Source organism: Primulina eburnea, chromosome 6 (genome assembly GCF_022965805.1).
Source record: "Primulina eburnea isolate SZY01 chromosome 6, ASM2296580v1, whole genome shotgun sequence".
Taxonomy (NCBI): domain Eukaryota; kingdom Viridiplantae; phylum Streptophyta; class Magnoliopsida; order Lamiales; family Gesneriaceae; genus Primulina; species Primulina eburnea.
This window is the reverse complement of record NC_133106.1, coordinates 27447217-27460015: the sequence shown is the minus strand read 5'-3', so window position 1 is coordinate 27460015 and position 12799 is coordinate 27447217. Positions and strand designations below refer to the sequence as shown.

General features: G+C 34.5%; 2 protein-coding genes across 11 annotated transcripts; one reads left to right on the top strand and one right to left on the bottom strand.

Annotated features, from left to right (window-relative positions):
- The first annotated feature begins 1830 nt into the window (after positions 1-1830).
- Positions 1831-6143, top strand: LOC140834033 (ethylene-responsive transcription factor-like protein At4g13040). Of its 5 annotated transcripts, none has more exons than XM_073198614.1 (7): positions 1831-2021; positions 2970-3028; positions 3206-3336; positions 4228-4312; positions 5079-5253; positions 5636-5757; positions 5838-6143. In XM_073198614.1, exons 2-7 carry the CDS (start codon positions 2986-2988, stop codon positions 5951-5953), a joined length of 672 nt encoding a protein of 223 aa, XP_073054715.1. In that variant the 5' UTR covers positions 1831-2021; positions 2970-2985; the 3' UTR covers positions 5954-6143. The 5 variants fall into 5 exon arrangements, with proteins under 5 accessions (XP_073054715.1, XP_073054717.1, XP_073054718.1 ...); XM_073198616.1 differs by having other exon boundaries at positions 1844-1867; XM_073198617.1 differs by having other exon boundaries at positions 1874-2021; positions 2978-3028.
- A 224-nt stretch (positions 6144-6367) lies between these two features.
- On the bottom strand, positions 6368-11108 carry LOC140834032 (uncharacterized). Of its 6 annotated transcripts, none has more exons than XR_012118639.1 (3): positions 10921-11108; positions 8808-10645; positions 6368-6685 (listed from the first exon to the last, which is right to left on the bottom strand). XR_012118639.1 is itself a non-coding variant. In XM_073198612.1 (2 exons), the coding sequence occupies exon 2, from the start codon at positions 10605-10607 to the stop codon at positions 9237-9239; it is 1371 nt and encodes a 456-aa protein (XP_073054713.1). In that variant the 5' UTR covers positions 10608-10645; positions 10921-11108; the 3' UTR covers positions 8516-9236. The 6 variants fall into 6 exon arrangements, 1 of the variants encoding a protein (XP_073054713.1); XR_012118640.1 differs by having other exon boundaries at positions 8823-10645; XR_012118642.1 differs by having other exon boundaries at positions 6369-6685; positions 9076-10645.
- Positions 11109-12799: the final 1691 nt, after the last annotated feature.

The window sequence follows — 12799 nt, the reverse complement described above, 5'->3', positions numbered from 1 at the left end:
TTTGGAATCAGGGTATTGTGACCGGTGAACACTCCAAAATACAGGTTAGGAACCCAAAGTACACGTATCTAGCGAACTATCCAACAAATTCAGTTATATATGCTATGATTGGACATCCAGACCCAGAAATTGAATGATCCTTGCAGGCCTAGTACTATGGTATAATTTGATCAAGCAATTCATGTGTGCCACAATTCAGATTTCATTTTATAAACAATATATTCCAGCCTCACACAGTTTCATGCCAGTTATGTTCTCGTCATATTATGACATATTTAGGTTGAGACTACATTTTGTTCTCAGGAAATTATTTTCATGTATAGAAGCCAAGTCATACATATTTATTTATTCATATTCAAGTTACCATGTATCAGATATTTTAAAATCACATGATTTTTATTACGTATTAATTGTTATCCACGTATATGCATGTTGAGTCTTTGGACTCACTATACTTGATTAATGCACATGTTGTTGATGAGGAGGCTAGGGGCGGTGATCAGTGAGTGGTCTCGGACTGTGGCAGTTGAAAACCCGAGGGTCGTCGGTGTTGTATTTATTTATATATTTTATAAACTTGAATTTTCAGTACTCTGATATTATTAAACTGGGTTGTGTATCGTAAAAATACTTATTTATGTTGCATGAGTGTATTTTATTTTTAGTAACGACTCGAGTTTGTATTAATAAGAAAAAATTTATTTCTTCTGCAAAATTTAAAATAAAATAAAAAATCTAGGTCGTTACTGTAATAGCTAGATTTACGATAGAATATGAATTTATAGCCCTCGAAAAATGCATGTGTTGAAGAGGCTGAATTGATACGACTATTCTTAGAAAATATTCCTAGTTGGGAAAAACTTGTGTCAACTATAAGTATTCATTGTAATAGTCAATTTGCGATTGAAAGGGCACAAAATAATATGTATAATGGTATGTATAGACATATACGTGATAGACATAATACCATAAGACGACTCTCAACTGAACTTATCTATGTTGATTATGTAAAGTCAAATGATAATCTAGCGGATCCGCTAACTAAAAGATGAAATAAAGAGTTGGTTGTGAAATCATATAGGGTAATGAGGCTGAAGCCTACAGAAAACATCTGTGCGAAGGAAAACCTAACATATTGATTTGGTGAATCACTAAAGGGGAGTTATCTCTTGTTCATTCCTAAGGCGAAACAATGAATTTGGAGGATAAACATATTCCTTTTAATGATTCTTATGTGTCAATAAATGAGCGGAATAATATAGATTATTCTTTATTTAGATTCAGCTACGTGAGAGAGAATTGGGACCGCCTCGAAAAACTGTGAAGCTCAATTCTAGACCTTCTCACAGAACCAGACATGTGTTCATGGGCACAAAAAATACAATCATGAGAATTGAACGATATTAGGGGAAATTTTGTTTGAAGTATTTCTTAATTTACATAAAATACATAATAATTCAAGGACATCAAGTCTTACTGTAATCTAGTAAATAAAAGTACTTTCATAAGGGAGGGTTCAAAGGGTCACATATACCTATCATATTTTGTCACTACTATTTCTTTTACACTGTGATAAAGTTTAGATACTATTCAACTCGTCTGTGTCAGACTTTGTGTTAAGTTGTTGCGGATATCACAGTTATATAATGTAAAACAATCATCTACAGTTAACTTCGAAACACCGTGTGAAAGGACGAATACGTTTTAAGAAAAGATTGATACATATTAATTCAAATTTTATAAGAAGTTTAATTTATTTTATTATTAATATATTGTAATTTACAATGGTACGGAAAATTCATCCACATCATTTCAAATATTCCCCATTTCCCCCAACAGTAGCTGCATGAGTAAACGCCAACTGCTTGTATGTGACACTTCTCTCTTCGTTTCTTCTTCGATTCTTAGTACCTTCCCCTTGTTGTCTATGCTTTAAACCAACCCTTCAGATATTTTTCCTCTTCGGTATCCACGACTATAGTATCTGCTACCTTGTCTTGTTCCTGGATTTTTTTCCTCAGGTATTACCACAAAAACTCCTGCTCCTTAAAATGGCCACTTGTGATGTAATTAAAGATCGGGTTTTTTGGTTTCGTTTTCCCCAAGGACTGTGGTCGAAATTATTGTCTGCATTGGTTGAATACTTGTCTTGTACTAATTGCTGGCTGATATATTGGATTTGGAATTAAAGTTATTCAAATTATGATATTCTTGGTGGGTTTTCGCCCTGATTTTCTTCTTGTTTGTTTAGTTTAGATTGGATTGCGTGATTGGATCTTGTTTTTTTTCTGGGATTTTTGCTAGTCCAAGAAAGGTGGTAGGGCTATGGGATTTACTTGTAGTTCTTGAAAATTGGATGATTTTGTTTTTTTTTTGTTTTTTTGTGTTAGTTCTTGTTGGCTTGATGAGTCTTTTAGCTGCACTTCATGGCTAATTTTAGCTTTTTGTGTCATTCTTCCACCGTTATATATTTATAATTTGGACAGTCAGCTACTGTGATACTAACTTGGGTTTATTGTCTTCAAGGCTTTCTGTGAAGATAATGATTGCTAAAACGAAATTAAAGGTGTGTAAAATTTGAGAGCTGACACTGAATGATAGATGGCCCTGTGTCTTATTTTAGGCACCTTATTGTCCAAATTTACCTTCCTTTCTGTTATCATGTGTTACATGTAAAAAGGGTGAAATCTTTGTGGCGTGGTAGTTAAGCAGATCAAAATTTATTTGTTTTTATTTCGGGCTGTGTGAGAATAAAAGTCTTCATAAATTGAAAATTGTTCTCTTCATTTCTCAAAGTATATTATACAGTTATGCTATGATGAACTTTGGAGAAACAATGAATGGGCATGTAAAATAAAATGAGGACAACTGTGTCGTACCACCATATGAGACTGGCTGGCCGCATTTGTTTTTATTTCCTTCTTTTTAGCTCATTCCCTGTACTTATCGTTTTTTTTTTACATTTCAAGGAGCACAGGCATTAAGATGGTGAGCATCCGGAGGCGCAAACTCTTAGGACTATGCTCTGGTATTTTAAGTTAAATCAGTTGTTATTAGTGATGAAGTTTATTATGTGAATATTTGGTTGGCAATACAATATCATGCATCTACCTTCTTGAATTGTTCTGTATAATTCATTTAATTGTCCATTCCAGAACTTTAAGTTAAAGTGCAAACTTTTTGGATACTTTGCATGATCGTTCAGGGAGAAGTTCTTTCTTGGCTCCACTGCCCCAAGTTGCCGAGCTTGGAAAAAAATTTGAAAACTCCGTGGAGAACACAAAGTCTGTCGGCAATTATGGTCTGTCTACGAATGGCTGCTACATCCCAAGAGAAGTTAGCATCTCTGAGTTCTATCTGTGTGATTCTATATGTTATCTATCTTACGATTTGTCTGTATGCAGGAAATATGGAACCATAGTCCTTTAGAGTTTAAATTACTATCACAACAATGTTTGAATGTATATGATTTCTTTTGTTCACAGTAAACACTGAGTGTCTTGCATCTTCTATCCTTTTAAATTGTGAAGTCACTTTAGTAAGCGGAACTTCGAAGTACTAAGCATGTTCGGACACATTCAACTTGAAAGATTGATTTTTTACTTTGACCGCCCATCGGTGACCTTGAACAAGAATCCTGTCTTAATTCCCTTCCATCTTTTGATGAGAAGCTGTAACATTGTAGAATGCTTTTCTCCCATGTGATTGAAATTCTTGTTTTTGGAAGGAAGAGCATTTTTGTATGTGTGAGTTGGTTTAAAACTGACTAGCCCTGCTTGCTTATGAAGGTAAATGTATAGAATCTTTTGGTATAAACTCTAACAGCTTGCTCTCTCTCTCTCTCTCTCTCTCTCTCTCTCTCCGTTTGTTTGGTGGATAAAGAATCATCGCCCCATCACCAGTTTTAGTTATTATCATGTTTACCTATAATAGAGAGTCTTAATTACAAGGAAAGTTTCATCTTCTCTCTGGTAAACTTTACTGTCGAAAGATCATCCTCTCCTTTATCTGTGGATCATTTTCAATATGTGGCATGTGCTATTTCATTCAAGATAAGCCTGACATAATTTTTTGACTAATGACTTTCATAGAGAAAAACATGTGTATACATCTCTACCAGTTCCAACTTCCAATGTTATATTTCCTGCATTCTCGAATTCATGCTCTATAATTTTGTTTGCATGCTTTATGTAATAAATTAAAGCTTTTCATTTTGAAAACTGCTAGGAAACCACCTTGGAAGATGGGCCTGGTAAATCAAATGTGTCTGCATCAAGTCCATTGCAAGACAACATCTTTCAATACTCCTCTGGTTCATTTCGTTCTTTTTTTCTCCTGTATTGTTTTCGTCTCCTCCTTGCAGTCTTGTTTCTACTAAGAACTTCTTGCCAGTAATAGTATAAAGTGTGAACCCCATTGTTGAGTTGTTATAGGATAACTTAAGACATTTTTTGTTTAAAATCTTTGTTCACATGCACATTGTTCAGTTAAGAACTTATTGGTTGTATGTTCGAATTCCACTTCTTTTTACTGATGAACAAATTGGTAACACATCTTTTTTCTGAAGGGCGAGTGTGATTCAGTGTAGTCACTTAACATCTAAATGAAATTAACCAACAATTAAAAGCAGTAGAAAACCCTTATTCAGGTCTCGAAAATTTACGAGCATATGCCAGTTGCCTGATGGTTTTGGGATTAACTCAACATTAGACAAATACAGTGGAGACTGTGGTTCTCATTTGCGTCCCACCTTCAACAACTGTTGTACCTCTTTTCTGATAATCTTGTCTTTCTGGGGCGTTAAGATTACTTGTCATCTCACGTCACGTTTATCCAATCATAATACTCAGAATTAGCTGAAGTATATCCTTGTCTTTGTATGTTTTAGAGAAATTGACAGGTTTGATGGATTTTGTCTGTTCACATATTTAAACATTTTGACATGTTCTTACAGTCACAATTCCTTCTTTTTTAGGTAATAAGTTCAATATTTTAACGGGATTATGAGTAAATACAGATATATTAGATGTTCTCAGCATCTTATAATTGATTTGATCCATCAATTTTCAATATTCCAGAGGTTAAACGCAGAAAGCGTCACAGGAGAAAACAAGTTGAAAACCAAGAACCATGCATCATGCGAGGTGTCTATTTCAAGAATTCTAAATGGCAGGCTGCAATTAAAGTTGACAAGAAACAGATCCATTTGGGTACTGTTGGCTCTCAAGAAGAAGCTGCTCGGTTATACGACAGGTAACTTTACTGGTTTTCTAAATGTTTGAGAATTGATTAGAGTTTTATTTGACTTAAATTTTTTCATTTGCCCATAAATATCTGGTCTCATTAACTACCACTTGCTGCTCCTCTCTGTTTTACAAAACCGAGTAACTCAATTTGCTAATTAAGTCAGTGAGATTACAGTTTGGTGCACAAACCCCCTTTTCGAAGGAAAAATTACACTTTAAGTTACTTTTTAGCACCAACACCAATAAAATTTGTCCTCTGACTTCTGCTAATAATATTCGATATCATGTTAATTCTTAACTCTTGCCTTTGTTCCAATGTATACGCTTGTGTTTGTAATAACTTCCAGTCTCTTGGTCAAAATGTGACAGTTTTTTTCCAAAACTCACAGGGCTGCATTCATGTGTGGAAGGGAACCCAACTTTGAGCTATCAGAGGAGGAAAAGCAACAGCTTAGAAAATTTAAATGGGATGAGTTTCTAGCTTTTACTCGTTTAACAATAACCAACAAGAGTGAGGAGTCTCAATCTTAAAAAGCATATGCACACCTTTATTATCTTTTATTTTTTGACATGTTTTTACTTTATCTACAGAAAGTCAGAGAACTACCCCTGGCTCTCAAAGAAAGTTGCAAAACAACGAATTGGAGGGTGGTGAGCAAGGACACAGCAGTGTTTCTGCTTCGGATGATGATACATCAGTCCCTTGAATCTTGCTTCATTTTTTTCGCAAGTCACACGGGGCGGATAATCCTTTTTATTCAATTTATAAATATAAATGTCCCCTATTTGGGCAGATAATGTTCGAAGGGACAACCAAAATGGTATGTCTCATTCGATGTTATAGTTAATTTGTTCGACCTTTCCATACTATTAAGATAATGCCACTTGTACATTTGATTCAGTTGTTTTTCAGAAGTGCCCAGAATGAGTTTGTCTCTGCCCCAAATGATCGTTACCTTTGTGTTGTTTCTCGAGACATTTGGCCTCAAAATGCCAACTTGAGTACAATTTTCAATTCTTTCGGCACTAAGCAGTTTTTCATATTAAATGATATTGGTCGATAAAGGTGAAACTGAATTCTGTCAATCTCATGGGTTAAAGAAAAGGTAAAACTTAAAACTTGCAAATTTATGGTGGTATAATTGCAGTGACATCCAATCAAGCAAAAATAATGATTGGTATACCACCGTAATGAAACTGCCTTTTATTTTTTTTATTTGGATCGATTATCCCAAGAAGCTATAATTTCCACACTCAAATACTCCCTTTGTTCCAAGTCCGACGCGGAACCTTTGGAAATAGAGTTGAACTTCATTTGTTCATGCAACTTAATCAGAGAGCAATATGGCGACCAACAATACGACGACATCCTATTGTTTCTTCCTCTTGAACGCAGTCTTGCCTGTCAAAGACTTCATAGGCCATCAGTTGATTAATGCCTGCATTATGGAAATATCAAGATATATTAAACTTTAGTCACTACAATAGACACAACACTTAGACAATTACCTCATATCGGTAAACAAAAATCAGTAAATATAAACTTGAAAAATTACAAGATTGTAACACAAACTCAATACATACACAAGTGAGAGAACAAGGGTATTATTTGACAGTACACGAAACCTTTTTTTTGTTTTACTTTAATTTTGTCACTGAAAAAAGATTGATACACTTTTCTCAGCCACAATAAAAGAAGATAGATAGGGAAATTTTTTATCAAGTGAAAGAGGCAGAACATAGCAGAATGGACTCAAAACAGAGGAATATAACTGTTAAGCTGCACTTACGAATGCACCTTTTATCCATCTAGGCCAAACCAGACTTTGACCACATACAATCAGCTTTGACACAACAATTGTTTTATTAACACCAACATAACCATGACCTTGAGCAAAATACAACCTTCTTTTTTTGCATAGCATTTGTTGGGCAAATATATCAATATTGTAAGCTATCACTGAACTGTGCAATGGTCAATAAAAACTTTTGTGAAGGTGTGGAGTTAAGATCATGGAAGATTTCAGAAGCTGTAACCATGAATCATTGTCAATAGTTATCAGATCCAGTTAAGAAAATAATCAGGAAGGAGCCACAGGCCGACGAGAATCATGTTACAAGACTAAGAATCAGATTACAGACAGTTCCCGTTCAGGCTGTGTCATAAAAAGTGATTCTTACCGATCAAAAGTACAAAAATTAAATAAATGTTCAAAAGAAATGGGGGAGACTATCCCCAATTTGATTAGCATCCTTAGTTAAAGTCCAATTAAACCCTTCAAATAGAAGCAAAATTAAACCCTTTCAAATAGAAGAAGACATAAGGAGGTGAAAATTGAAAGCATACTTCAGATGTAATTAATGCTATCAGTTAGGTCAATATTCTTTCCCAAATATTTGACAGAGGAAGAGGTGCAGAGGACAAAACTATCTCTGCTCTATTATGTGCATGACCGTGAAAATGTAGAACAAATCCAAAATGAAGAAATGGTATACAGAAGGAATTCACAGTTTCATATCATCCATGAAACTGCAGATCATTGATTATGACTAAATTGACAGACTATGGACTCGGTTCCTAACTTGAGTTTAAACAAGGAATAGATTTGCAACCATAATGGAATATATATTTTGGTATGAAAATATTAGGCTCCAGTTTTAACAGAGCAAAATGAAGCCCATAAAAAATGATCTTATTAATAATTTAAACCCCGCAAGAGTCAAGAGGGTGCACCACTAAAATTAAAAACAAGATGTACACATGGCAAATTTATAGATGATCATAAAAATATCTTCTTAAACCGCAGTAGCTGCTGCAGTCTTCTAATTAGGCACTGAATACGAAATGAACTATAGATGTGCAGACAAACTGGGTGGCGTAATTTCAAAGCAGCTGAAAAACATCACATTGCGTAGAAGAGTCAGTTCTAAGTGGATGCAATGCACATGAAAAAGTACCAAATATTTGGAAGTCACATGTTTGAATGGAAAATAAAATAAATATGTCATTGTTATTGAATGTTATATCATTTTTTATATAAGAAATTGTGCTAACCATTATAATTTATAAGTATCATATGATTTTGCATTTTGTTATCTGCCTAGGCTCAGTTGGCACCTTCCTTGTTGCAAGTAAAGGAATATAATTCAAAGTTCAAACTCCAGCATTTTAAAGAGAGAAAATTTCCCATTGCTGTGAGTGTCACAACATACTTCTGAAAACATTAGTTGGTTGCGACCTTCTAACATGCTCAATATTGTCTACTGTGTCATGCAAGAACTATGATCAATTCGACTTTAAACAGAGTATATACATGTAATAAACCCTGAAATAAAAACCCCTACATTTGATAAATCCCAAAAGAAATATAATGTTGCAAGAGGTCCAGAAAATTCAAATTGGGCTCACACATACAGACACCACCTTAGGTGAGACACACCATGCCATGAAACTTAGTAATCACAGACATGCAAGCACGATAAATCAACATAATTGGCAGAGGGCGTGGATGTTTCAATCTCCTGAAATAAGATCCAAAGAAAACAATGCAATTTTGATACCTGGCCAACACCCACCTTCAATCTTCTCTATTCTCGACTTCTACACAAGAAAACAATTTCCTGTCTTGTCCTACTCATTGGAGAGGTGTCTAAAAGTGAGAATGGTTAATTCTATTTCAACTTTCCAATAGAAATGAGGGTACTTATAAAGTGGACTGACAGACCGCCTAATTGGGGATATAAACAACTCTGGTACTAAGCAGAACTCTTCAGGAGTGAGAAGTACATGAATAACAGAATGTCCCACATAATCAGAGTTAGCACTTGCAGAATGTTTTTCCAATCATGAAGCTTGCGAGGACATGTTACTCTACTCACAGGAATTCATAACAAGCTCGATAGTGCAGCAGCAACATAGGACTCTTCTAATTCTTTCCATGCGGTAGTCGGTGTGACATGTTATCACGGAGAAATAACATCAATGGTTGATTAATAACTCAACAACTTGGCTATCCGGACTTTCAACTTAAATTTTTGAACATCCCTCTCGGAGCCTGTAAGAGTAAGGCCTTTAATAACAGCCCTTCTGTCTGATCTAAGTATTTGCAGACCAGCTTTAATGCAAGATACCAAGAGTTCAGAAGCCAATCGGTACCTCCGATTCTTGCAAAGATTGTGTACCAAGGAAGAGTAGGTAAAGGAATCCTTTACATCCATTGAGTGAAAAACTTGCAGTGCATAATCTATGTGGCCAAGTTTACAAAGAGTATCAATAAAGCAATTAAAAGCTACCAAGCAATAGAATCCCATTGTTTTCAAATGGTTTAGATGCCTCTCAGCACCAGAAATATTTCCTGCCTTGCAAAGTCCATCTATCAAGATGGTATGGGTATATATATCACATTCCAGACCACTCTCTTCTGCCGCATTCAATAAGTTGTAGGCATTTTCTAGTTTACCTGACTTACAATGCATATTAATTAAGGTGTTATATGATGCGATATCAAGCTGGTACCCGATCTTAATCATGAGAGCAACATACTTACTGGCTTCCTGGGTCCTGCCCCACTTTAGCAAAGCCCCAACCACTGTACAGTACGAAAATAAATCATATGCATACCCTTTATTCTTCATTTCCGAAAAGATTTCAAGTCCTTCCCTGAGGTTCTTACGCTTAAAACAGCATTTCATCACTGTGGTATAGGTAATAGCATTAGGGGAACAACCTGATTGTCGAAGCTCCTCGAAAAGCTTCATTGTGTGTTTCCACTTTTCTGACTTGCATAGACCATTGATAAGAATATTGTATGTCATTATCTCAGGAACACATCCACCACGCTGCAAATTCCTAAATAAAATTAGTGCATTCTTTATATACCCATTCCTGCATAGTCCATTTATCATAATGTTGTATGTAGTTTGACATGGATATATATTATGGAGGAGAATATCATGGAAAACCCTGTATGCTTCATCTGGTTTTCCGTATTTGAAAAGGCAGTGGATCAATGTGTTATAAGTCCATACATCAGGAATAATTTCCATTTCAAGCATCTCTTCAAACATATCAAAACATTTAGACACTGTGTGCCCCCTGGTGGCACCAGCCATCAATGAATTATATGTAACAACATTTGGAGACACCCCAGCTTCCTTCATTCTGTAAATAACAGAGTAACCAGCTTCAAACCCAACAATACGACAATACCCCATGATCAGAGTATTGTAAGTCACAACATCTGGTACCACTCCCAATCTAATGCCATCGATTATAGCGGCTTCTGCTTTCTCCAGTTGCTTTGTTCTACAGAGGGAAGCTATCGAAATGTTCAACAGCTTAGTTGATAATCTAAGAAACATTATCACGCCACATCACACCCAACATCAGAGACCCAAACCTGGCACCAGGAAAAAAAGTGGTGTCATCTTTCTAAGCTCTATCACATAATCTCAAGCTTCAAGATCATTATTACCTAATACACCAAAATCGAAGACTTCCATTTTAGCAACATAAAAATCAGACTATTATGAAATCATTCCGAAATCCCACCAATAAATTATACTCATTACGCATTACGAAAATCAAAAGTGATGAAATTTCCACAATTCTAAGTTCGTTTGAGTGAAACAAAAACAAAATTAAATAAAATCAGAATTAAAAAAAAAAACTCGCCTTTCATCCCAAAACCTGATTCAATGCTGCCCAACATAGTGCGGCCAAACTGTAGAAATGCGAGATGAAGTAGAACAGAAGTAATTGAAAGTCGCGTTGGAGAGCAAAATTACTTCTGTAAGCACAGATTCATGAAAGCACTGGCCTAGGGTTTCTTACAAATAACCCAAAATTTATGAAATAAAATCATTAGGGCACCTCATTTACAATTATTTTCCTAATGTAACCAACGTTATATATTAAATAAATATATACACTATTTTGAAATATACAAACAAATAATTTGATTAAAAAATTAGTGCTTTTTAAATTACCTTATTTAAAAATATATATTTTTAGTGTCTACGTTTTTTATAAGATAATATGATTAATTCTAAAAAAAATATTTCTTTTAATTTATGGGAAAAAAAGGAGATATCAGATAAAAATAAAAAATAAAAAAAAAGCATCACATGATTTAAAAAAAAAATTAAAAACTAAATATAGATTAGTATGGAATAAAAGTAAAAGCTATAGATTAGTTGATAATTTTTAGAAATTTTATTGAGTGTTTTTCTCTATTTACTTATTTACACTTACTATATTATATATTATAAAGTAAATTAGTTTTAGACTAATTTTGTTGTCATTGATGTAACATATCTTAGGGCAAACTTGCATTTACTCTCCATTCTCATTCTCAACTTTCTCCTCACTCCACATCCCCTTTTTTCTTTATTTAAACTCCCAATTTTCTAAAATTTTCCAAAAACATCTTTAATTCATTGATTTTGGTACGTGACATTGTTATACCTATCGACCATGTTCTTAAAGATATATAGCCTCAAGACATAGGGCTACGTTAGATCTCCAGCCTATATATCATGCTTAAATAATCAATTTTTTTAATTTTTTATAAAAAGCTCATCTTGCTTCTGTATAATAAATTAAATCTTTTACCTATTTGACCGGAGTACCACCGGGTTATATCCACCGTATTTTACAGACTGCTCTCACAGTCTAACCACGCAGTCGCAACAAATGGTCACCGACGCAGATTCCTTCAGCAGCACTTGGCACAACCCTAATTCGTTTCTTACCTTAAGGTGTACAATAAAAAAAGATAAAATTTTGAAAATAATACATGAGAGGGGCTAGAGCAAAGGCTTCTTTTTATTCAAACACAAACATTTATTAATACATAGTAACCTCCTGTAGAGGAGTAGAAACTTGTTTAGCTACTGATAATAGATGAACTTGCAAAATACATAAATTAGAAAGAGAATATTACAAATATTTTGAAGAAAAACGAAGATGTTGAGTGATGCCTTCATCTTCCTTTTGTCTTCTTATTTATAGAAGTCCCTGACGGATTTGTTTTGAGGACTTCAAACTCTTGTTATAATCTGATGCTTTCCAGCTGTGGTTGGCCATCTGATTGAGTGGTTGAATGGTCCCTCCACTCAAATTGTCTTCTTCCTAGATTATTAATCTAGAAATAGCTTGTTCTTCTGACTTTATCTCCTGGCATAACTAGTAGATATGTGTCTGTTTTATATCAGCTAAGATCTCGTTTCCTTCTTCCTTTAACAATTTGTAGAGATCTTTAGTATTTACCAGCTGATTTCTTATTCTCTTGATTCGTCTTTTAGAAACATTTAAATATGTATAATACATTTTTCTTCAGGTTTCGACTGTGTTTCTTTTACCCCGTTTTTTATTTCTTTTTATAGATGATTTTGGGGTTAAAGTTCCTTGTCTGTTTATTGGATTTCTTTTATTTTTAAAGAAATGGAATCCAATGGTCTTTTGTCCTTTTTCACCGATTATTGGTGGTTCTTGTATTCCACTCACATAGTGGTCCTTTCTTTTGTTAATAGGATGGTCACATGTCTACTTT

Bases quoted from the DNA above. Each gene is read 5' to 3' on its own strand.
- LOC140834033 (XM_073198614.1), top strand. From the start codon at position 2,986: ATGGTGAGCATCCGGAGGCGCAAACTCTTAGGACTATGCTCTG. The intron at 3,337-4,227 runs GTTAGCATCTCT...GAAAACTGCTAG, and splicing joins GCTGCTACATCCCAAGAGAA to GAAACCACCTTGGAAGATGG. The intron at 5,758-5,837 runs GTGAGGAGTCTC...CTTTATCTACAG, and splicing joins TTTAACAATAACCAACAAGA to AAAGTCAGAGAACTACCCCT.
- LOC140834032 (XM_073198612.1), bottom strand. From the start codon at position 10,607: ATGTTTCTTAGATTATCAACTAAGCTGTTGAACATTTCGATAGCTTCC.